At 38.3% G+C, this 25654-nt stretch overlaps 1 protein-coding gene across 15 annotated transcripts in view; it reads left to right on the top strand.

Annotated features, from left to right (window-relative positions):
• The window catches only part of Rapgef6 (Rap guanine nucleotide exchange factor 6), a 172095-nt gene that overhangs the window by 128226 nt on the left and 18215 nt on the right, over positions 1-25654 (top strand). For 12 of the 15 annotated variants that reach the window (XM_041664172.1, XM_041664176.1, XM_041664168.1 and 9 more), the window contains 7 exons: positions 2219-2459; positions 5919-6302; positions 9403-9614; positions 14774-14897; positions 17542-17565; positions 21132-21352; positions 24470-24658. In XM_041664172.1, the coding sequence (XP_041520106.1) occupies positions 2219-2459; positions 5919-6302; positions 9403-9614; positions 14774-14897; positions 17542-17565; positions 21132-21352; positions 24470-24658 (1395 nt within the window). The remainder of the gene's footprint in view (positions 1-2218; positions 2460-5918; positions 6303-9402; positions 9615-14773; positions 14898-17541; positions 17566-21131; positions 21353-24469; positions 24659-25654) is intronic. The other 3 variants (XM_041664170.1, XM_041664169.1, XM_041664167.1) reach the window with 1 other exon arrangement.

Raw genomic sequence — 25654 nt, 5'->3', positions numbered from 1 at the left:
TGACAGAAATCTAAGCAAGAAATATTGATTACTCAGATTTTTAAATACATTAAAGAAGTGTTGCTTGCTACCTCTTTCTAGAACAGAGGCTACTGAGTACATGAACTTGACCCAGAACATCCAGCAGCTAACAAGTAGAATTACATCCATGTATATTCAGTTGAATCTTTAGTCTTGGGAGCTGATTTCTTTCTGTGTTCCCATTTTCAGGGTATAAGAGTGTGGGGGTATTTTATTCTGTAGAGTTGTTTTCCTGCTACGCCTGTTCCATTATTCTCATCTTCCCTTTTGAGACAGGTCCCCCCCCTTTTTTTTAACTAATGGTGCATAATAGTGCTAAGGAAGACAGTGCTGAGCAAATAGTATAAAGTCACTTACTGCCATCATCACTAGTCACAGCAATAAATATTCCTATTTGAAAACACAACTTATTTTCATTTAGAAAGTTAGCATTTGTTTATTTTTAGTGTCTGCCATTGTAGTAATCATTGTTCTAGAGGTGTAGCTCTTCCCTTCAAAGAAAAGCAAGACAGAAGGAGGAAATGTTTACATGTGTAAATTATATGAGTATATCTTAGGTAATATTTATTTGCTTGTGGCAGAATCACAGAACAAAGATTGAGGTGTTTAACCATATAAACATTTAAACACTTTCCTCTTAAAAAACAAAATAAATTTAATATAAAACAGAAAATGGACTGCACAGAGGTTGACTCAGTAGGTAAAGTATTTGTTGTATAAACAAGAGGACCTGAATTTAATACCTAGTATTCATGGTTTTTTTTTTTAAAAAAAAACAAAAACAAAAACAAAAACCCTTGTGTGCTGCAATGCACACCAATCATCTCAGGGTTGGAGAAGTGGCAAGTAGGAAATTCTCTGGGGTTATCACTAGTTCATCATTCTAGTGTAATCAAGGAGCTCAGTGCCAGCTCCAGGTTCAGTAAGAGACACTTATCTCAAAAGACAAGTAGAGAGCCATTAAAGAAGATACCCAATGTTAACCTCTGACTCTGCATGCGTACTCAACACAAACTCACACATAAACAAAAACACAACACTCCCCCCTTTAAAAAGAAAAAAATCAAAACTAGGAAAAAAATGATTGCTGCTTTATAGTTGAATAAGTGTTGGTGCCTTAATGTGACTCAATAGGAAGAAACACAGGTGGTGCCAAAGAGTATTGGAAACTAGATGTGTTGGTGCACACCTTTAAAACTCTGGCACTCAGGAAATAGAGGCAAGAGAATCTCTGAGTTTAAAGGCGGTCTGAGCTACATAGTGAGCTTGAAAACCATCAGTACTACATAGAGAAACACTGTCTCAAAAAAAGTATTGAAGACAAAAGGAAAAGGATAGCCTTTCAGAATAGCAGCAAGACAAAAATATAAGGTAATAAACTGTTTTAATAGAGACATGACCAAATTTGTTCTCTCACATTCTATGATTATAAAACATAATTTTGGAGAAAGATTGGAAAATGTGTTGTAAAGACCCAGAAAATATGCATACCTTTTCAGAGACCTTTTGAGAGTTGTCACTAAAGAGCTGGTCAGATTCCTTCAAAAGATAGTTTTATCTGCTGGGGGGGGGGGGGGGGGTCTGTATCATACCATTTGTCATGTTAGAAAATGCTAATCCAAGGAAATCCAGTGCATCTTATCTCCAGTACCACCTGCACTTGTTTGCACATTCACACAATACATATGGACTACTATTCTTCTCTCTTTATTAAAAAAACAAATAGCTTGTTGGCAAGAGAGCTTAGGAGCACTGGCTGCTCTTCCAGAGGACCCAGCTTCAATTCCCAGAACCCACATGGCAGCTCACAATCACCTGTAATAGTTTCAGGGGATCCAGTATCCTCTTTCGGCTTCCGCGAATACTGGGCATTCATGTGGAACATAAACATATATGCAGGCAGAATACCTATACACATAATTTTTTATTTAAAATAATAAAAATAACTTTGTAGAACAATAATAACATCAAATGTTTATAACATGTTAAATGTCTTCTGAATTGTCACAATTTTTATCTTTGTGAACTTCTATTAGTATCTTTCATCTGAAGAAAATGAATACATTTTTCTCATATCCTGTGTGAAATAGAAATGTATATTTCATTGTTTGGAGGGATCCTTGTACTCCAAGTTGCTTATTGGGGTGTTTAAATGTTACTTTTTAAAATACTAAGGTTCATCTTTGTGTTTATATAGATATTCCTGATCAAGTTATAAGAGTTTTCAAAGCAGATCAACAAAGTTGCTACATTATCATCAGTAAAGATACCACAGCTAAAGAAGTGGTATGCCAAGCTGTTCAGGAATTTGGTTTGACTGGTGCATCTGAAACATACTCTCTCTGTGAAGTTTCTGTTACTCCGGAGGGTGTCATAAAGCAGAGAAGACTTCCGGACCAGTTCTCCAAATTAGCTGATAGAATTCAACTCAATGGAAGGTGAATGAGCTTATCATGAATATGCAAAGTGCCATTTGTAGATTCTCTATAACAGTGAGTGTTTTAGGTAGAAACATCATGCTGCTTTGCTACTATGTTCTAAGGTTAAAATGGGATTTCTCTCCTTGTCAAGTTTTTATCTCCATAATTACATAAATGGAATCTTGAAGGGGTCCTTAGTCTACCCTAAAGAGGAGAGAGAACAGCCCTGTATAATCTGTGTCCAGCTGTAAATAGAGTAGGGCCTGTCTGTCAGCTGTGAAGTACTATAGAGGTTCTATTCTAAAAAGAGAAGAGGACATGAAGGTCTTTTGTACAAGGACAGATCCATACCACTTACTGAGATGTAAGTTGTATTTATTATAGGAGAAACCACTAAGAACTTAATGTCTACAGATCTACTTTTCCTTGCCTCTCTTGGAAGTTTTAGACAGGAGCGGTGGGGGAAATGGATCTAGTAGCAGCTACTGAATAGGGACAAAAACAAGTCTTAATGTACATGCTTTCTCTTGCCAGCCAGAAATCGTATTTGCCATAAACAAATATGTATATAGTATTACCCATATGTCAGATGCTATATAAATCTTTCATTGCTGTCACAATATACCTGACAGGAACAACTTTATGGAGGATGGATTTATTTAGTCGCAGTCCATCACGGCAGGGAGTATGTAGCAGAAGTAGATCCCATCATGGCATCCAGGAAGGAGAGAAAGAATGAGACCAGGGAGTAGATATAACCTTCAGATGCCTAACCCCAGTGACCTGCTTTCTCCTGCTCAGCCTACTTACATGGTGTGCACCACCTGAGCCCATGTGAGACATTTCTTATTCAAACTATAACCTTCCACCCTGGCCCCTAAAAACTAATGCAATCTCAAAAGGCAGAACACATTTAGTCCATCTTCTAAGAATCCTCAGAATCTTAATTGCTCTGATTGTTTCACACAGCTTGTTGTGTCCAAGTCCAAAGTCTCTTCTGAAATTCAGGGCAAACTCTTAGCTGTGAACCTTGTAGGATAGATAGATAGATAGATAGATAGATAGATAGATAGATAGATAGAGAGATGATGGATAGATGGATGATAGATAGATGGATGAAAGTGACAACAGGTAAACATTCCCATTCCAAGTGGGAGTAACACGAGAATAGCAAGAATCCAGCAAACCAAAATGTGACAGAAATCCATCGAGACAAACATTAAATCCTATAGATCCATGCCTGTGTCCAAGACACATGGTGTCATTCTGTTGGCTTTGGAAGACCCACCTTTGTGTCCACTTGTTTTTTGGCTTTCCTTGGCTTGTCAAACATTCCACATTGATAGCATCTCCAACATCTTGGAATCTTCATTGTATCTTCATCTTAACCTTCCACTTTACTTACCACCTGCCCAGGGCCTGCTATGGTCTTGACCCTTCCACACATTGCCTGGCTTTCCAGCCTTTCTTAGAAAAATCTTAATGGAAAGTTCCATGACTAAAAGCTATCACATAGACAGTGCTACAGTCTGCTGCCAGGCTAGGCAGTAGAATAGCAAGCCCCTTTGGGTCCTAGTTGCAATGGTTTATAAATGGTCAGATAGTTGAGCATGATAAAGTTAATCCTGGGAACACTTTACCTAGTGCACTGTGCTAATAGGGTATTCCAGTGACTCGTTCTTTTCAAAAGAAAATTTTTTACTCACATATTTTGTGTTTGTTTTTGAAGAACTGACAATGGAACTTGAGCCTCTACATGGTAAGACCTCTACTGCTGAGCTATATCCAAAGCTTCTCTCTTTTTTTATTTATTACTTTTAATACAGGATCTCACTAAGTTGTCCAAGCACTCCTTAATAGAATCTTACTGTCTCACAGCCCTAGGTAACTGGAATTAGAGGCCTGTGTTACAGGACATGATGTTGGAAATTTTTAATCCTAGCACTCAGGAGACTGAAACTGGTAGATCTGTGTAAGTTTTAGGCCAGCCTAGTCTACATAGAGGTCTGTGCCACTGGATCCAGCCAGAAGTTTTGTTTTTTTGTTTTTGTTTTTGTTTTTGTTTTTCGAGACAGGGTTTCTCTGTAGCTTTGGAGCCTGTCCTGGAACTAGCTCTGTAGACCAGGCTGGCCTCAAACTCACAGAGATCCGCCTGCCTCTGCCTCCTGAGTGCTGGGATTAAAGGCGTGCGCCACCACCGCCCGGCCAGAAGTTATTTTTTAAATAAGTTAACAAGTTCACCCTCTTAACTGCAGCAGGAAAGGTGTGATCAACCCTTCAGACAATTCCCTGTAATCCAGACACAGAGCACTTTGCTTGGCTTTTAATCAGTGGCTCTCAGCCTGTAGGTTGCAACCCCTTTAAGGGTTGAAAGATTCTTTCACAGGGGTGGTACATCAGATATTCTGCATATCAGATATTTACATTATAATTCATAGCAGAATCAAGATTACTGTTATGAAATAGGGATCAAAATAATTTCATGTTTGGAGGTCACCCCAACAGGGGAGCTGTATTAAAGGGTTACAGTGTTAGGAAGGTTAAGAACCACGGCTTTAAATGGTCCTGGTCTTTTTTTAGAAGCATGCCTTCCTTAGGCCCAGCTTTACATAGGCTTCACTGGTGAAACTAAGTTAAAGATTCTACTCTTGCTTTTTGTTCCCAATTCTTGGCTAACCATAGCTAAAGCAGCTAGTAATAACATTCCTATAAACGTGGCTAAAGCAGCTAGGAACAGCATTGCCTCACAGCCTGATATCTTAACAAGATTGAAATTTCCTCTGCCTAAATTATTTTTAAACTTAGCCTCCAGCAGTGTCTTAGGATGTGAACAAAATATTCTTTGTTTGAGGGTATCACAGACAACCTCTAATCCAGTAACCCATCTGAAAAGTCTCAGCCATAGTCCTATCTGTCCACATTTGTGTTGGCTTTCTCCTCCACAGAGTTCCAACTGAAATAGACCATCGAGCTATAGTTAGGGCATCCTAGGACTTCTGTGTCTCATTCCCAAGGCCTTGCAGTTTTCTCTTACCAACCAGTTCCAAAGCTAATAATCACTTGGTAAGATTTAATTACAGCAGTTAACCCAACTTGTCCCCTACCAGTTTTCTGTGTTAGTTTCCCATCACTGCCCCCACAGAACCAACATGGCCAACTTAAGATCCTGATTTTGCCCTGTAGAGCTTTTATCCTCAGGATAATACACAATGGTTCACACATACGAGAAGTTTCTAAAACTGGCTATCTTCAAGGTAATTGTCATCATTATTGTTTAGAATAATAGATGTCAAGTAGCAGGAAGTAGAACTTCTCAAGATATCTTTTATTTTCCCATTTCATCTATAAGTGAATAATTTTTTTGTTAAAAAGTTTACCATAAAATGGTACTTTGGGGAAGCAAAAGTAAAATCAAGAAAGTATTCTTATTAAATGACATCTATTTATGATCACATTTATAATTTCATTCCCATTTAGGTATTACCTTAAAAATAACATGGAAACAGAAACATTATGTTCTGATGAAGATGCCCAGGAACTACTTAAGGAAAGCCAACTGTCCATACTACAACTCAGCACCATTGAGGTTGCCACCCAGCTTTCAATGAGGGACTTTGATTTGTTCCGTAATATTGAGCCTACTGAATACATTGATGATCTTTTTAAATTAGATTCTAAGACAGGAAATACTCACTTGAAACAATTTGAGGACATTGTAAACCAAGAGACATTCTGGGTTGCCTCAGAGATTTTAAGTGAATCCAATCAGCTCAAAAGAATGAAGATTATTAAACACTTTATTAAAATTGCCCTTCATTGCCGAGAATGCAAGAACTTCAATTCCATGTTTGCAATAATAAGGTAAGTTTGTACAGTTATCTGTATAATGATTTTTCTCATATATAAGGCATTATCTGCTTAGGTATCTCATGTCTAGAAACAGAAAAGTTTAGAAAACTTTTGTAAAGAGGGGTGCATATGTTTGTGTTTGGGTGCATTGTTTTAGCATTGTTTTTTTTTTCAATATAGATAATGTCATAAGCTGGTGTCACATGTCTTTCCATCGCACTCCACCACACATAATGTAGTCAAGTCTCACTTGAACTCAGAATTTGCCAGCTCAGCTAGTCTGGATAGCCCTCTTGCCCCAGGGATCCTGTCTCTGCTTCCTTCACATTGGAATCACAGGTGGGCCACCATGCCTACCAAGTGCTGTGAATCCAAACTCAGGTCCTCACAGTGTTAAGACAAACACTTGGCCATCTCCCCAACAACTAGTAAGTTTTTATTGGAATATGATTAGATTTAATGTGTGTTCCATTCTGATGGTGATGGCTCGCTCTGTTTTTAATTTATTCTGTGTTTCATCTTTTATTTTAACAAAAGAAGCCATTTTTTCAAAAACACCATTGAATTCGTTCTGTGTTGGCCAGCTACAGCTGGGCATGGGGCCTACCCTATCATGTGCTTCATATACCCAGAGAGATTCCATTGGAGAAAACTAATTTTTCATTTGGTAATGGGTATCGGCTGCAGATAGCTCTTGGTTAGGACTGGGAGCCTATTTCCATTTCTTCCTTTCAGTATTGGGAGTTTTTCTTGTTTGAACTTGTACAGGCTCTGTGAGTTCTTATGTATATCAGTCTCGCTGTATCTGGAAGATGCTGTTTCTTTGGAGTCATCCATCCCCTCTGGCTTTTGGAATCTTCCACCTCCTCTTCCACATAAATCCTTAAACCCTAAGAGGAGTTTGATGAAGACAACCCATTTAAGATTGAGTGTCCCAAAGTGGTGATAGCTGATCAAGGCACTGATCTGAATCCTAGCATGATGTGGCCACTGGGAGTTCTGGATAGAAAGTGTTTCTGGGGACCAGTGGCTGACAAAAGCAATAGAGGTGGTTTAGAACAGAAGGCTAAGAGGAAACCTTTTTTGTTGTTGGTTGTTTTGTTTTGTTTTGTTTTTGAGACAGGGTTTCTTATGTAGCTCTGGTTGGCCTGGAACTCTCTATGTAGACCGGGCCTCAAGGTCACAAGATCCACTTGCCTCTGCATCTCATGTACTGGGATTAACTGCATGATCACCACCCTAGATAGGAAAACTTATTTTAACTTTTGAGTAAGCATTTTATCTACATGACAGCTCACAGCTATCTGTAACTTCAATTCTTGGGGGGATCTGATGCCGTCTTCTGGCCTCTGTAGGCATCAGACATGCATGTGGTACACATAATACATGGAAACAAACACTCATACACAATAAAATATGCTGCTAGAACCCCATACATATCTTGGGTCTGTTTCTGCACTATGTCCCAGCAATTTAACTATAGTTGCTAGAGCTTTAAAGAGGTATTGAGTTCTCTTAGGCCTAGTCAAGGTCTTTGTTCATCTCCTTGTCCTTTGTTACTGGCATGTTTGATACAAGTTTCACAGTGAATTTGTCTAGGTCTTCTAAAAAGTCTTATGAATATTTTCATTGAGATTACACAGAATACATAGATTTATTTAGCATTAGCTCCTTTACCCTAAAACACTGCAGCCCTGCTTTTTCTTTTCTCTGTGATGTTCATATAGGTCTTGAACATTTATTTTAATGTTCAGTATGTCTTATTACTGAATGACATCCTTATACTGTTCTGACCATTTGTTGCTTCCGCTGACTAATCTGCTGTTTATATGTATCAGTTCCATATATTGGCATAGTACAGCATTCTTTTTCCTGTAGTTTTGAATTAATATTTTGGGGACTTGAGTTATATAATCTCATTTTCTTGTTTCTTTCAAATAATGATAAAGAAGTAGTTTCATCCCATTTACTAGTGGCTGTTTTGCCTTTCTGACCTTCAGGTTGAACCCCAATTTCTGTCTCTTGAGTTTTTATTAACTGTACTACATATGTAGATGTTGTACTCCTTCTCTCCATTCCTTCTGAATGAGGAGTCCCCTGTGGATGCTCATATGAGAGAGAATCTGGGGCACAGTTCCTAGCTAATAGGATAAGCCTTGTAAGTTAATTTACCCTTATCTTTTTTAGTGAGTGGAGATTGGCAGCCTTAGGGCTATATTAAACCCACAGTTTCTCTCTGCTGTCCTTTTGAACAGCCAGCTTCCTTTTAGAATTTTTCTTTCCAGTCACTGATTTACTTACTCTGATACTGAAGAGATCAACCCTGCCCGATGTCAGCACACAGGCGTTTGTGCTCTTGTTCCAAGTCAGGACTTGTTTTTTCCCTTGTAACTTTGGAACACTACTGTTCCAGCCTTCCTTCCCTCTTTAGCTACAAATGTCATTTTTTGGTGCCTTTGCTTACTCCTGCTTGATCTTGGCTAATTTTTGGCAGACATTCTAGTTTAGGACTTGGGCCCTCTCTGAATATCAACAGAGGTGAAATTACATTTCTGTTTTACCCTTCTTCTAGTAGTGGGGAGGTGATTACTTAGAAACAATGTGGATCAAACATTTTAACTCCTACCTTAAAATTAGAAGATAGAAAACATCTTATATATAGTGTTGTAGGTAAAGATTAGATGCCCAAGAAGCAAAGAACTAAATTGTAGGCGTGTTGCGATGTGTTAGATACACAATATCTGTTATAGCGTGCAGCATGGAAGCAAAGGAATGGGGAAAGACTGCTTGATGGACATGAGTTATATTTTCAAGTTACAGTTCTTCTCTCTTTCAGAATATTAAAATGGGTCCTAGCCGGGCAGTGGTGGCGCACACATTTAATCCCAGCACTCAGGAGGCAGAGGATCTCTGAGTTTGAGGCCAGCCTGGTCTACAAGAGCTAGTTCCAGGACAGGCACCAAAGCTACAGAGAAACCCTGTCTTGATTAAAAAAAAAAAATGGGTCCTGCTTTTTTTTTTCCACTATAGATCTTGGTTGTATAGTTTATTGACCTAAACCTAACCTTTCCTCTGAATCTGTTCTGAATGTTTTTATTCTCATCTTTGACAGTGGCTTGAACCTGGCACCCGTAGCACGACTCAGAGGCACTTGGGAAAAGTTACCAAGCAAATATGAGAAACATCTCCAAGATCTACAAGACCTTTTTGATCCATCTAGAAACATGGCAAAATACAGAAATATTCTTAGTAGTCAAAGCATGCAGCCTCCAATTATTCCACTCTTTCCTGTTGTCAAGAAAGATATGACATTTCTTCATGAAGGTATTTGAAAGTCATTTGAAAATTAACATGTTTAGCTTTAGCTGCAGCATTATGATCCATTACCCATTTCATTGTAATCATCCCATGCTATTAAATCTTTATATAGTTAAATGCAGCAAATTGATGACATCCAAAGCTATATTTTTGACAGTCACAGTTTGAAGTGTTTACAGTAAGAACTCAAATATAAACTTGATCTAAGATGAAATAATTTACTAACACTCACTATCCTGTGGTATGTTTGTTCAGTTCAAGTGCCTGGTCGTTCTTTCTCTACCTCCTGAGCACTAAGATTTAAGGCATATGCCAGCCACATCTAAGCTTTGTATTTGCTTTATGTTTAGTAGTTAGTTTTCCTCCCAATATTTTTATTTTTTTAAAAATCAAATCGCTCATGAATAAACTGTCCAGAATAAATTAACAACTAGTAAAATTTACAACATAATCAATTTTATAAGGAAAAATTAAGCATTGCCAATATCCTAAAAACTTGCTCCTGCCCAATCCCAGCCATTCACCTCTTATCCTTCATATAGGTGACTACTATCCTGTGCCTTGTGTAGTTTCAACTGTTCTTGGACTTTTGACAAGCAGATTTGGAAAATGTTTGCTTTCTTGCAGTTAGATTTGATATCTGTCTTCTTTTGGTCAGCATTGGATTAGGGAGATTCTGCATTGTTTTCCAAAAACTGCTTACTATTGCATTGCCCGGGTTCTATACTGTGATTCATTCTTCTCATTGGTGACTGTTGGGTAGTTTCTCTTGTTGACCTGCGGTGAAGAATACTGTTGTTGTCCGTTCTCTGTTCATACTTGTCAGGAAACTGTATTCTTTATTTATTAAGTATACAGTGGTCTGCTTGCATATGTCCCTGCAGGCCAGAAGAGGGCAGCATATTTCATTACAGATGGTTGTGATCCACCATGTGGTTGCTGGGAATTGAACTCAGGACCTTTGGAAGTGAAGCCAGTTCTCTTAACCTCTGAGCCATCTCTCCAGCCCCGGAAAGTGTATTCTTAATGACTATACAATATAGTCAGTAGAATCTGTGAGTTCACCCATTTAAAAAAAAAAAAATGTGGTGGTAGTGTCAAATGAAATTGGTTTCTGGCATTGGTGGTGTTCTCACACTCCTCATCCTTATGATTATCTGTTAAATTCATTCTCTTCATTTCTGTGTCTTACAGTAAATAAGTACTTGGCTCTTGACATGGTTATAATTTGCGTTTCTATGATTACGAATGGGCTGAACATCCTCTGTATGCGGTAACCCTCTTGTCAATTACTGATTTGAAATCCTTGCTCATTTTTTATTAGGTTTCCTTTTTTTGTTTACTGTTCCTACAGACATTCTCTTCTACATCCTGGGTGTAAAATAACTTACTCTTTGACTCCTTTATGGGTTTTTTTTTTATAAGTTCCTTTTGATCTTTTGCCAGTACAGTTTATTTACAATCTAGCTACATTAACTTTTCTGTGGTAATGGTATTTTTCCTACTCTGTTCCTTTGGTAACCTTATACTGTTTTACTATTCTTTTAGTGTTTCACTAGAGGATATAGCATGTAAGTTTGCCTGCCAATTTCTTTTATTTTATTTTTATTTTTTTCCATGGTATTTATTGAGCTTTACATTTTTCTCTGCTCCCCTGCCCCTTCAGTCCTCCCCCAAGGTCCCCATGCTCCCAATTTACTCAGGAGATCTTGTCTTTTTCTACTTTCCACTTCCCATGTAGATTAGATCTATGTAGTCTCTCTTAGTGTCCACATTGTTGTCAAAGCTCTCTGGGATTATGATTTGTAGGCTGGCTTTCTTTGCTTTATATTTAAAAGCCACCTATGAGTGAGTACATGTGATAATTGTCTTTCTGTGTCTGGATTACCTCACTCCAAATAATGTTTTCTAGCTCCATCCATTTTCCTACAAAATTCAAGATGTTGTTATTTTTTTCTGCTGTGTAGTACTCCATTGTGTAAATGTACCACATTTTTTTTATCCATTCTTCGATCGAGGGGCATTTAGGTTGTTTCCAGGTTCTGGCTATGACAAACAAAGCTTCTATGAGCATAGTTGAGCACATGTCCTTGTGGCACGATTGAGCATCCTTTGGATATATACCCAAAAGTGGTATTATTGGGTCTTGAGGAAGGTTGTTTCTTAACTTTCTGAGAAATCGCCACACTGACGTCCAGAGGGATTGCATTCCCACCAGCAATGCAGAAGTGTTCCCTTTACCCCACAACCTCTCCAGCATAAGTTGTCATCAGTGTTTCTGATCTTGGCCATTCTTACAGTGTAAGATGGAATCTCAGAGTTGTTTTGATTTGCATTTCTCTGGTGACTAAGGATGTTGAACATTTCCTTAAGTGTCTTTTAGCCATTTTAGATTCCTCTGTTGAGAGTTCTCTGTTTAGGTCTGTACTCCATTTTTTTTATTGGATTTTGTGATCTTTTGGTGTCCAATTTCTTGAGTTGTTTGTATATTTTGGAGATCAGACCTCTGTCTGATGTGGGGCTGGTGAAGATCTTTCCCATTCTGTAGGGCTTGCCAGTTTCATTAGTGTTATTTTATTTCAGGCTGTGTGAAGAACTTAGACTGCTTAAGTTTCATTTATTCAGCCCCCTGTTTTTAAGCAGCCATCATGCTGTCAATCCTGAGTTCTTCACTGTTGGTTACTAAAATCTGTGTTTAATCTCATGTGTGTCTGTTTTACTCACTGCTTTTATTCCATCCTAAATTTCTATAAGCATCTGGGTAGCTGGTGTAGTTTGTGGTTTCGAGGGCTGTGCTATTTAGTTGCTTAGAAATTTGATTTTTGTGTAGCGCATAAGACACTGGAATTCCCTTCAAAGTAATGGAGATCTCAATTTTTGTTCATCTAAACAACCAAGACTTCAGTTTCATAAATGCAATTTGATTGGCAGCTGCTTTTTTTCATCATTTTGAGGTAGCATCCATTGTCTTCTGGCTCCCATTTTCACTATTGAGACATCAGCCTTAGTTTTTCTGTTTTGCTAGGTTTTACTAGCTGTGGGATTTGTAATTTTGTGTCATTGTAATTCTGATTTACATTTACAGGTTATATTGAAATAGTTTGACATTTTTCTTTGTTTTTAGAACATTCTGTATAGTTAGGTCTTCAAGTTTTTTATTTGTCCTTTGCTGACTTCAATTTTGGGACTAGTTTTATTTTGTCTGACTTGACCTTACATCTTACAGCTTGCTGGGTATTGTCTTTCTCTTCAGCTGTGTCTAATCAGTTAAACCTGTTGCTTAATTCCTAATCTAGTTCATTGTTTTTCAGTTTTACTATTTCATAGTCTCTGTTAAATTAGCAGTCTTGGTTTTGTATCTTTGAACATTTTAAAGCTGCTGTACAGTGACTCTGTAGTCTGGGTCCTCTGGGGGTCTCTTTCTGGTATCTTCTTTTACTTTTTATTATGCTCATTTTTTTCTTATCTACTGTCGCGACCACCGGAGCTCTTCTCACTGCAGTTTATTCCAGGACTTTATTCACTTTCTCTTTTCCCCTCTCTCTCTTCCTCTTCCTCTCTCTCCTCCCTCTCTCTCCTCTCTCCTCTCTCCTTTCTCTTAAGTAGGCATGGGCTGCCAATCCCGGATTGTCAGGTGGGCACTGCCCATAGGCCCACGCATATGCAAGCAGCTGATAATCATTGCGTGATCATAGCATAAGTCAGGTCTTAGCCATCTCAGGAGTTGATTATACATCTCCATCAGGTGTGACACCACGCAGCTCGCTACAATCTACCTTGGTTTGGGGATTTTTTTATGAAATAGTGAAAAAAGTATAAAGATAATCTGAAATTTATGACTGATATTTTATTCCAAAAAAGATTACACTTTGCTTATTTAAGCCTATTAGTAATCCCACATGATTTTACTCATTTTCAGATTTCTAGGCTTTATTCCAGTCTATATTTGAATCATCCTTAGTCCCAGAATAAAGTCAGAATCCCAAAGCAAAGCACTAAGATTTAATTGGGTATAAGTTGTTTTTATTCTTCTTGCCTCAAAACACAAAAGGGCTTTATTCAGTTCCCTGTCCCCTGTCTGCCTTTGCTAATTGTCCTCAGCAGGAAGGGCATCAAAGTTGTCTCCTCTTCCTGCTTGAGTCTCATCATCATCATCACATTACTTGACATAACATGATCCCCACAGGCTTCAGACATGCTCTCAAAACACTGCTTTAGCTTAAGTGTGGTTTTGATGTTTTGTTTCCCACTGGTACTGTGTCCCTGAACCATTCCTGTGACGATGTACAGATGCCACTGACAGGGCATAAGAGATGAGACTCTAGCCCCATATTGCTCTCAGTTGCTTCAGGACCTTCTACAGTAGAAAACAGTTGCTCTGACAGTAATAGTCAGATGAAGGTAAATGCTACTGTGGTCAGATAACTGCCTTATGGTTTGGGCTAGGTAGGCCAATAAATGAACTCTGTCTGGTCTCTTTCCTAATCTTTTCAGGAAAAGTTGACAGTTTTCAAAGTCGTAAATTAAAATAATTAACAAGCATGCATTTTCATACTAATGATTAAAATCACAGTGATAAATTCAGATTCTAAGAGAGGAAAAGTGAATACCAGGCCAGAAAGCACCCCATCAGGCAGCTACTTTTGTTTTAGCTAATTTTTGCCATTTGAAAAAGAAATCCAGTATTATTCAATTCCCCACCATTTATTCTTTGGGGAATATTTGCTACTTCTTAAATAGTTGTTTGTTTAAAAATTTTTAAGAATTACAAATAAAAAAATGCAGACTGGCTTAATTATTAGTAAATAAGAAGGCCCAGCAGTGCCTTTGTCACCCAGCTCACCTAAGTTTTCAGATGCTGTACCTTCTTCCAAAAGAGCAAACAATACAGAATGGGATTGGGTGCTGTGTAATCCTGTGTGTGCCTGTGAGACAATGAACTGGCTTAGCAGCTGTGGACAGTCAGTCACTTTCTGTATTCAGAGTCAGTTTTCCACACAGCTCTTCTCAGAAGCTCATTCCCTGGGATCAGGGATGAGTTGTCTATGAATTTATCTTTTTTTTTATGGTAAATTGTTAAAGCTTATTTGTACTCAGGAGTAATAACTGGACTTCTGCTACTTGGAGATTTAATTATAATTATAAAAATTATTTGTATTTCATAGGAAATGACTCCAAAGTCGATGGCTTAGTAAACTTTGAGAAGCTAAGAATGATTGCCAAGGAAATTCGTCATATTGTTCGAATGACTTCTGCTAACATGGACCCTGCCATGATGTTCCGACAGAGGTATGCCATGGAAATCCTGTTAACAGTGGCATCGAGGGTGGTGAGGTAATGTCTGTCCTTTATTGTGCACTGTGCTAAGTGTTATACACACATCCTTCTCCAGTAATCATATGGTAATCGTAACAGGTAAGTAATATTCAACTTCCCTTTACATCTGAAGAAATTGAAATTCAAGTAGTTTTGTTTTATATGTATACATGTTTTGCCAGCTTGTATGTCTGTGTATCACATGCGTGCAATGCTTGCAGAGTCCCGAAGAGGGTATTGGCTTCTCTGGAACTAGAGTAGCAGATGATTGTAAGTCACCATGTGGGTGCTGGGAATTGAACCCAGGTCCTCTGCAAGAGCAGTCAGTACTCTTAGCTGATCAACCATCTCTTTAGCCCCTCAAGCAGTTTTTATACAACTTGCTAAGACCTGAGCCCACGTCTCAATTACTTTTCTGACTATACAAGTATTCTATATAGTTGTACCAACAAGCAGCATTAGAAGAATGCTAATATCCCCGAAATCATCTGAGTGCAAATCATTCCATCTGTCTTCTAACCTAAGTAACCTAAGCAAAGAATTATTCTACTTCTATTTTAAAGTCCTATCTCATCTAATTGGTGCTTCAGTTTTCTACAACATTTCTTTTCTAAAAGTTACAGTTAGCAAAACTCTTCCCAAAAAGTACTCATTTAGCCATGCCTTATCTTGATTAATAATGAGAGTTTCATTTTTATTTTGGTTTCATCTGAGAATACTTTTGAACTTAATTTGTAGCTGAGGCTGGTCTGGAACTCATGATCTTGCCTCTACCTTCCAACTGCTGGTTGTACACCACCACAAAATGAGAATGCATTTTTAACTTGATTTTTTTTTTATGTAGTATAAAGGCTACTACAGATTTATGTATAGAGTTTAAAGAAAGTTAAGCTGTTCCTAGTAAATTTTATAATCTTGATCATATAAGTAGGCATTACAGTTTAATTTTTTTATTAAATTTTCCTTTTATACCTCTCCATGTAGGGCATTAAAAATAAAATAAATACACACAATTGCTTGATTTTAAAATACAGGTATTCTGCTAAAAAATAAAAATACTTGATACTTTTTAATCAGTGTATGTTATACTGAGTTTTTATTGGGAGAGATATTGGTTTTGTTTCATTTATATCATTGTCAGCAGTCATTTTTTTTCTAAGTGGTTGATCTCGTTTGCTCTAGTTTAGAGATTCTCATAGTAGCAGGGATGGAGTGCCAAAATCTCCTCTTCCCATCTCTTTTCTTTCTCCTGGTAATGTAGTGAGATTTCACTTCTCCAAAATCTGGAAGCAAAAAACATTAAGAACCAGAGATCAAAGCACACCTTAAAAGAGGCTTGTTGTCTGTTTTTGTTTTTGTTGAATGTCCTGGTACAGTGACCTTTCCACTGTCTCCTGTCTTGATAAGAACCTCCATTTACTCATGTATGTTTCCATTCTAGTACCTAAAGACATAATAAATGTGTCTCCCTGCCAAATTAGTTGATAGTATACTAAAGTGCATGCTCCACTTCAGAATTAACAGAGAAGGACCAAGAGAGAGCGAGCTCAGGAAAGTGATTGCAATGAAACTTGAGGACTTGAGTTCAATATCCAACACCATGTATAAAAGACAGGCATGGTTGCTGTGCTTGTAATCCATCACAGGGAGGAAGACACAGGTAGATCCCTGGCCTGGGCCTCACTGGCCAGCCAGTATTGTCTAATTGGCTACCTACAGGCCAATAAAGAGAATCCTGTCTCAAAAACTGCAGGTCTATGACACTTGAGGGACAGCATCATAGGCTTACCACTTCCTTACACATGCACACATGTGCTCATGCCTACAATCACGCCAACACACAGTTATAAAGAAAATGACTGAAGAATATTAACAAGCCTGGATGTTTACTTGAAAATAGCCTAGGTTGAATAGAAAGTATATGAGGAAATAAATATATTTAGAGTGGACTGAATTATTTAGTTCAGTTTTGTCGACCAGTACTTAAGTGTCACAATTGGGATCACATTATGTTTCCAGACTGGCCTGGAATTCCCCCCAAGTCATAGAAGAATAGGTACACACCACAACCCCTAGTTTGTTGTCTTCTTATTTTCACTTTTAAGTTGTTTTTGCTGGCCAAGTATTCTTATAAAGTACTTGCCAGAGAAATCTTTTTACTTAAAAATTGATTTATATATCTATATGTTCCTTGTAATTTCATTGTCAAGTAGCTCCAAAAATATGTAGAAACTCTGTTTTTACACTGAGCATTCTGACTTCTGGTAGAATGCAGAAGACCACCACCTACATTTCCAAAAACAGAATAGAAAATTTGCAATGAACAGATTACATCCCCTACCAACTTATGGGTAGATTCGGCATTAAAAATGCTGTCGATCAAAAGCATATTTTAAAGTACATGCTATAGAGGAGTTTGGCCTTCAGAACCCTTTGTGTCCTTCCCATTCCTTCATTTCACTAAAGCCATTTTTTAATGTTAAGCTATAATTTTTTTCCTGGTAAATTTTTCTGTTCTATTCTGTCTGCATAAATTCTCTGACTCTCAACTGTTGTCTTTTTTTCTGTGCTTTCCTATTCAAACACATGCTTCAATGTTTGTGGCTCTTGCTTACAGGAAGAAGAGGTGGCGGAGTCTGGGGTAAGTGGGGAAATGAACTGGAATGAAGGTTGTGCAACTCTTAACATGTGCTGCATCCTTTTCATTAATGCACGCAAATCAGTTAGCATGCGTTCTATTAACTCCGTCAGCCTACATCCTGACAAATGCCTTTTGCTAACAAGGTGGAAGTAGTGATGGAACTAGCATTTTGTTGGTTGTGTTTTTGTTTTGTTTTTCCATTATTGGTATTTTATAATCCCTTTTTAGATTTACATTTAACAGATTCATGAGATGTAGATGATGATAGTGGATATTTGCTGTATATGTCCCATGTGCTCTACTTTGCTAAGCAAATAACTTTTAAAAGTCTCCTATTGCCCTATGAACAGGTATGGAATTCCTGGGGGATCCCAGGATGGGGAAGGTAACTTAACTTGCTCAGTTTTACCCACCCATTAATGGTGTATCCAAATCTAGACAGTCTGCTTCAAATGTTAGCAACAGTTTCTCTAGTTTCAATGCCATATTTTATGAAACTAAACATACAAGTTAATGTGCAAAGGTCTGTCTATAAGAGTTGCATTTTCCACTAGTTTTGCATAGAGTCAACTTTATTCACTCTGTATCATAAAAGTGAATACATTTTTAACCCATCATGAGATCTACTGAATGCCTAAACTTGAAGTATAGATTGAAATTTACTTCAAATTTGTACATTTATTTTAAAAGATCCCTTTGTCTCCCTAAAGCTTCTCAGCTGCCCAGCCTTTTGTGATATAAAGTAGGTTCTGGTCTCTTAATTCTACATTGCTAGCCATGTAGTTTAGAGCCACAGACAGTTAAAGATCTTATGCATCATTTCCCTAAAGCATTCATTTTAAATAAAAGATTGAGTACTATAGATGTGTGGAATTAGAAATAGAACATACGTAGAATCTTAATGTTTAAAACTAATGAGCTGTGAGGTTTAGATATTTGCCTTACATGTAAGAATTTTTTGAGCCATGTCTTTGAGTCTTATTTGTGGTCTTGTTTTTCATTTGGTGAACTTGACTTTCCTCCTCTGCTGTGTTTGTTGTACGTTTTCTTCTTCGTCATACATTTGTGTCTTGATCTTCCCTGGTTCTTTTTACTGAAAGTAGAAACTTGATAGCCTGGCATTACAACTAAAGCAGGGCATCTTAAGACCTAGTGAGTGAGCTAAGTAGTTACTGTGGGCTTCAGGTTGTATAGTGTTTGGGGCTGGCAGACAGCAGGTGTTTTCATTTCACATCAGTATTTGTTGCTTTGGAAGGCGTTCAGTAGAAACTTTATTGTCTTATATCATTCTCATGCATTAGAACTTTGTGTCCTAGGTTTGTTTACAAACTGGCTTTTTTATTTTGGATAACAACTAAGATAAAATTATTAAACACTTGCATCCAAATTTGCTCCAAAATGCTAAGACTTTGTTTCACTGTGAGTTTGGTTCCTGGAACCCACACAGAGGTAGGAGAGAACCAGTTCCACACAGCTGTCCTGTGACCTCCGTAGATGCGCTGTAGCACATTGACACAGTAATAATGGCACCACATGCTGAGATGTTATCTTGTATGCCAAGAAAAGCCCGGTGCAATACCTCATTAGTCTATGCTCATTGAAATGCCTCGCATTTGTCTGGACTTAACTTTACACTTTCCTCACATGACACCCTGTGTATACATAAAAGGGAAGATATAAGGAAAGTGAATTTGTTTAGATGTTTCTAAAACTTTATATTCAGAATTTGAATTTTCCAGATCACTTTTAGAGCATTGGTGCCCACCCCTTGCCCCAGACCAGTATCTTGGTCATCCATCACTTGAGGATAAACAAACCATAAAAGAAGACAAAGCTGACCCTGTGGTTATCTCAACTTGCTTAGCACTTGGAGCCTCTCTCCCCTTGACATTGTTAGAGATTTACTAAAATTTTCAGGTTTCACATTCTTTAATCAAGTGTTTCTTAAAGGTTAAAGGATAATTCACTGGTTAATGAGATTTTTTTCCTCCAAACCATTCTGCAAGTTTTGCAAATTTTACAGTTTTTCCCTTGTGTCACTCACAGCCATATCATCTTTCCTGCCTGACCAGCATCACCTAAAAGTTGCCATCAATATACCAAGCAGTGGTAGCACAGCAGAGGCAGGTACAGGCTTATCTCAGAGTTCAAGGACAGCCTGGGCCACACAAAAGAAACCCCGTCTCAAAACAAACAAACAAAAAAGTTGCCATCAAATATAAGGCATAACTGTATCGATTTCCTTCCTCTTTTTTTAAGAGTTATTTTGTCTTGTTTTTATTTTAGTTACTTAAAAAATAGTAAGTTTCTTTATGATATTTTCAAACATACTTGGCCTCCCTTCTCACCCTCCCCTGGGAACCCTGCTTCAAAGGTCTTAAAAATGTGACAGAAAAAATGCCATTAAGAGTTTCTCAACTCTGTCTTATGTGATTTACAATGAAAACACTAAGATTCAGTGTCTGTTTTAAGTCAGGTATGTGAACATTGAAGAACAAATTGTGTGTTTATGGTCTGTGTTTTAGAGCATCTTAATGTAAATAATGCTAATATTGAAAATAGAGATACACTTACCTTCCAATTAAAGACCTTTTGAGTCAGGCAAGCCTGAAATCCTGAGTGATAACCTGGGGTCCATATAGGTAGGAGAGAACCATTCCTCAAACCTTGACAGACTTGCTGTAGCACGTACCCACCTGCACACGTACAGTAATAAACAATCCTCTACAAGCATTTAATTTGCTAGCCTGTTAGGAAGGATCAGCTACATTGCAGTGCTCCCTTTCATTGGTTCTGGATGTGCATTGTATAAGCAGGCTTGACGAAAACAGTAGAGTTGGATAAAGCTGTAGCTTATTTGAATAGTACTTATTTCTAAGATCCAGTCTGCAGTTCTGTCGTAATCAGAGGTATTGCAATCATAGAATCTTAGCTCCTACTTCTAGAATTCAAGTTGTATCTGGCCACATCATATTTGCAGACACAGAAACAATTTTTTTTACTGCGTTTCTAATTTCTGGCTATAATAGATTGAAATGTTATCTTGGTTCTCTTTAATTTTTTGGTCACAATATGCTTGGTTACTGTTAAAATTGATCACCACATTTGAAGTGACCCTATCACAGAATGGTGCTTTTACAGGATATAAATAGAAGCACAGGTAACAAAGCTGCTCTGTTTGCCCTTGCTGAAGGACTAATGACGAATTTATCCTGTCTTAGACTCTTACCACATCTTAGAGTGAATGGTCTAAATGGACCAGAGGAAAGCTTTTCTTGGCACCGTTCTGCTGTGGGTTGCATAGGCACACACAGATGTAATGAAATACGTTGCTCAGGGAGAAACTGGTATCTTACTCTTTTGAATCCCGTATTTTGCCAGATCTTGTTCTACTTGAGAACATTGCCATCTGCGCCAGATTACTTCGCATTATTAATGCTCTTCATCTTTAACTCATTTACATCAGCATGCGGTAGTATTAACAGAAAAAAATCTTTGAATCTTTGTTTTTTCATGCTACACTCTCATCTTTACAGGCTTTCATTGCAACTTCTGTCTTTTTACAGGTCATTGAGTCAAGGCAGCACAAATTCAAACATGCTAGATGTTCAGGGAGGTGCTCACAAGAAAAGAGCACGCCGCAGCTCACTGCTGAATGCCAAGAAGCTATATGAAGATGCCCAAATGGCAAGGAAAGTGAAACAGTATCTTTCTAGTCTGGACATAGATACAGATGAGGAGAAGTTCCAGATGATGTCACTGCAGTGGGAGCCTGCATATGGTACCTGTGAGTATTTTCTTTTTTATCACATGGGTGAGCACAACAAAGCAAAAAATTTCATTTGCAAGGATGACTGCTGTCTCCAGCTACGTGGTCTGTTCATGACATGCTGAGTCCTAGCCCTTACAGAACTCTGTAGGAGGGGAAGAGATGAATAGTTCTTCTTTTAAAGGCTTTACAAATCCTCTTACAAAAGTTTGAGCATTAATAAAGTTTTCAAATGGGGAGGGGCTGCACAAGTCACTGGAGAGCTAACTCAGCTATTAAGAGCACTTGCTGCTCTCACAGGACCTGAGTTCAGTTTCCCGTTCCCACATGGTATGTCACACTATCTGTAACACCGCTTACAGAAGATCTAATGCCCTCTTCTGGACTCCATGGGCACTACAGATACATGGTTCACAGGCATACATGCTGGCAAAACACCCATACACATAAAAGCAGAAATGTCCTTTTTTTTTTTATTAGAACATTATAGAAAAACTTCTGTTTGAGAACATTGTTGCCCTTATCTCTAAATGAAATGTGACTTCTGTACCAGGTGCAAATCAGTTACCAAATAGAAAGCTTAGAGTTTTGAGTCAAATCCTAGCAGTGATGCCTTATCAGTAAGATACAAGAGGAAGAAGATACATCATGACACTGGAAAAGACTGTCTCCTCACTGCTGTTACCTCACAGTCTGTCTGTCCACTATTGCTCTGCTCAGTAAACACTGCATCGCCAAGCATCACCCTGACCCTTGTGTGCAGGCTTCAGAACACATCTTTGGGTTAAGAAAATCGTGAGTTACAGGAGCTGAAGGGGGGGGGGTAAATGTTAAATTCATAAAAAGCACAATAGAATTACAAGTTTTCTGTTGACAGAGGGAATGGTACTCTCCATGGATTGACCCCCCAAAAAAAATTGATAACTGTGTATCAATGCCAGGAATGTGATATTTCCATTGTAATATGAATAGAAAAGAGAAAGTGAACATAGAAGCATATAGTGATTTCACGATGAATTTAAAATACTGGGTAAAGAGTCATTCAGTACATCCCATATTAGCAAGAGCTGGACATAGTAGTGTGTTAATCCACTGGACAACAATAAGACCACTACTACAAATTTTTAGCCCAATTTGAAGGAAGCTTTATTAAATACTGATCAGGACAATGGACACTGGCCAGGTCCATACCCAGAATTCCCAGAGAATGGCTACAAATTATGTTAGTCAGGTACTTATAAAGGCAAAGCTCACAAAACTACATACTTCCTGCCTTTGTCCAATGGGGGTTGGGGACAAGCATACATCCTATGTGCTTACTGCCTACAGTCTTCCCACCTATGAGTGATAAGTACACCCTGAGCACTGGGGCAACCAACCTTGTTTACAGAAGTGAAGACACATAGCTTATCATCTTATATGAACAGCCCCCAACATTCCAAAAAGTTAATGTCCCTTGGGCAAGTAGAGTTTATATATTAGAGGCATTTTTGTCTTCTAGCTCTCTTAAGCACTGTAATTAAAACTTAAAACATAACTTTAGCCCTCACAGGTGCACTCCAGTGATTACCAGTACTTGGGAAACTAAGATAGAAGGATAGTATGTTCAGGGCCAGCCTGGGCTACATAGCTTGTCTTGGGGGGGGTGGATTAAGCTATTATCCAAACAATATATTCAAGACAGGCACACTCCTAATCCCAGCATTCTGTGAGTTCAAGGCCAGTCTGGTCTACAGAGTGAATTTCAGACCGCCGTGGCTACATAGAGAAACCCTGTCTCAAAAAAAAAAAAAAAGAAGAAGAAGAAGAAAAAGGAAAGGGGAAAAAAAACAAGCAATATATTGAATTCTTCCACTGGAGAGATTTAGTGGAATATGTTTGTACTGACACTAATGGATGTCAGCAGAGGTTGAGTTTCATTTATTACCATTGGGCAAGGTTTTCTTCATTCTCACCTGTTTTCATGAATGGAAAAATGCTAGCAATAGTATCCTGTGCCTTTAATGCCATCGCTCAAAAGGCAGAGGCAGGCAGATTCTGAGAGTTCCAGGCCAGCCAGGAATACACAGTAAGACTCTGTCTTTTTAAAAAAAAATAAAAATCTGAAACTTTGGCTAAGGTTAAAGAACATGTTTTATGTCTTCTGATTCTTTATCAAGCCTATAAAATTGAAGAAAGAAATAATAAACACTGGAAATTGAGAGCCTTCTATATGGCAGCAGCATCTTTACTAAGTACTCTGCAGACATTATCCTTAGTGTGCTAGTACACACTTTAGTCCCAGCTACTGAGAAGACAGGAGGATCAGTCAGTTTCAGACTCACAGTGAAAGCATGAATACTAGCTATTCACAGCTGGGCTGGCACAGGTAGTCTTTCTGTTGGTGTTTGAGGCCTATGTGTGAAACCCTCCTTAATACTTAACCAAAGGACTGAAAGGGCTGACTGAGGAAGAATTTCTTGCCTGATTTGGGGGTTTTGTGTTGTTCTCCCTCCCCCAACCCCGTTCCATCTATGTATTTAGACCTCACTAGTATAATCATTGCAGTGTTAGGAAAGGTTCTGTGACTTTATAAGAAAGTAGATGTGAAAGTTGCAAGAGGTCATTGGTGTAAAGTGATTCAACCAAGGCAAAGGCTGACGTGATAGAAACCTCAAGCATATGGGATTGAAGAGTAGGGAAGTACAAGGTGAAGACAGGCTGATAGTGAATCTTCATGGCTTTACAGGCCTCGCTGGAGGCATTTGAGTCTTTCCTGAGAACAGAGGGAGTTGTGAGGTTTATGGAACATAGAGAAGGAAGATAGTAGGTTAGATCTCCATGTTAGTTCTCACTCTGCTGTCATCTGGAGAAGGACTGGAGGCATGCTGGAAGTGATCCAGTGAGAGCATTTCAGTCCTATAGATGAGAGTGCAAACTTGGTCTCAGGAAGTAGATAATCCGTTCAAGAATTTAGGAAGCAAACAACATGTTCTACAACAGCTGAAAGAGATAATTTATGCTTAAATTTCTTTTATGAAAGTATGTCTTTAATTTTTTTGTATATAATGTGTAATTTTTAAACAACTACTTGTCAATTGTAATAGTCTTCTTTTAAAAATTTGCAGTTATCTGAGCCCTTTTTTCTCCTCATAGTGACAAAGAACTTAACTGAAAAAAGGTCAGCCAAGTCATCTGAAATGTCACCCGTGCCTTTGAGATCAGTTGGCCAAACAGCGAAAGTCCACCTGCATCAGCCACACAGAGTGAGCCAGGTGCTTCAGGTGCCTGCAGTTAATCTGCACCCCATCAGAAAGAGAGGACAAGCCAGAGACCATGTGCTGAGTAAGTGCTCAAAGCCCTAAAACTGCTGACAATGTCAGAAGAATATGGTCATTACATCATTACATCAAAAATGTTTTGTTTTGCTTCAGTGTATTTGATGACAATGTGGAGGGGTTTTTTTGGTTGGTTGGTTGGTTGGTTGGTTGGTTGGTTGGTTGGTTAGTTGGTTGGTCAATTGGTTGGTTTTGGTTTGTCAAGGCAGAATTTCTCCGTGACAGCCCTGGCTGTACTAAAACTCATTTTGTAGACCAGGCTGATCTTGAACTCAGAGATTCACCTGCATCTCCCTCCCAAGTGCTCCCAAAAGCTTATGTCACCACTCCCCAATGATGACAGTGTGATTTAAATGCTAGTATTGGGATTTCTATATTTCTGAAATCTGTTTATCAACAGAAATCTTATATAACTGTACATCTTGAATATCTACAGTAAATCTTAGATAACATATCAAGCTAAAATTCATTCTATATTCAAAGATGTATTTCAAATACTCCAGATGTATACTTCCAAAAGCTGAAAATCAAATTGCTTTTTATGAAAATACCTATACACTTCTTTTTTTAATTAATGTCCCCTTCTGAAGACCTCATTAGGAGAAAAGAACATGGAGGGAACAAAGAGTATGGGGCTGGAGAGATGGTTTGGTGGTTAAGCACCTGGGTTTGATTCCCTGAACCCACATGTCAGCTCACAACCATCTGTGACTCCTCTTTCAGAGGATCCGCATCCTCTTCTGGCCTCCATGGGCACTGCACAAATATGGTATATAGTCAAAACATCCATGCACACAAAACTGTAAAAACAAAAATTTTAATTAAAAATAAATGTAGGAGCTAGAGAGATGACTCAGTTATAAGGGTGTACTGCTTTCATGAGAACCCACTAGATCCCCAGTACCTACATTAGGTGGCTCACAACTGCCTGTAACTTGAGCTCTAAGTGTTCAGATGCCTCTGACCTCCTTGGGCATCTGTACTCTCTTGTGCATACCTGTAC

The sequence above is a fragment of the Microtus oregoni genome, unplaced genomic scaffold, assembly GCF_018167655.1.
Source record: "Microtus oregoni isolate MIOR12 unplaced genomic scaffold, Mior012 000015F_ref0000493, whole genome shotgun sequence".
Lineage (NCBI taxonomy): Eukaryota > Metazoa > Chordata > Mammalia > Rodentia > Cricetidae > Microtus > Microtus oregoni.
Note: the sequence above shows the minus strand (reverse complement) of the source record. Positions and strands in the feature narration are given on the sequence as shown.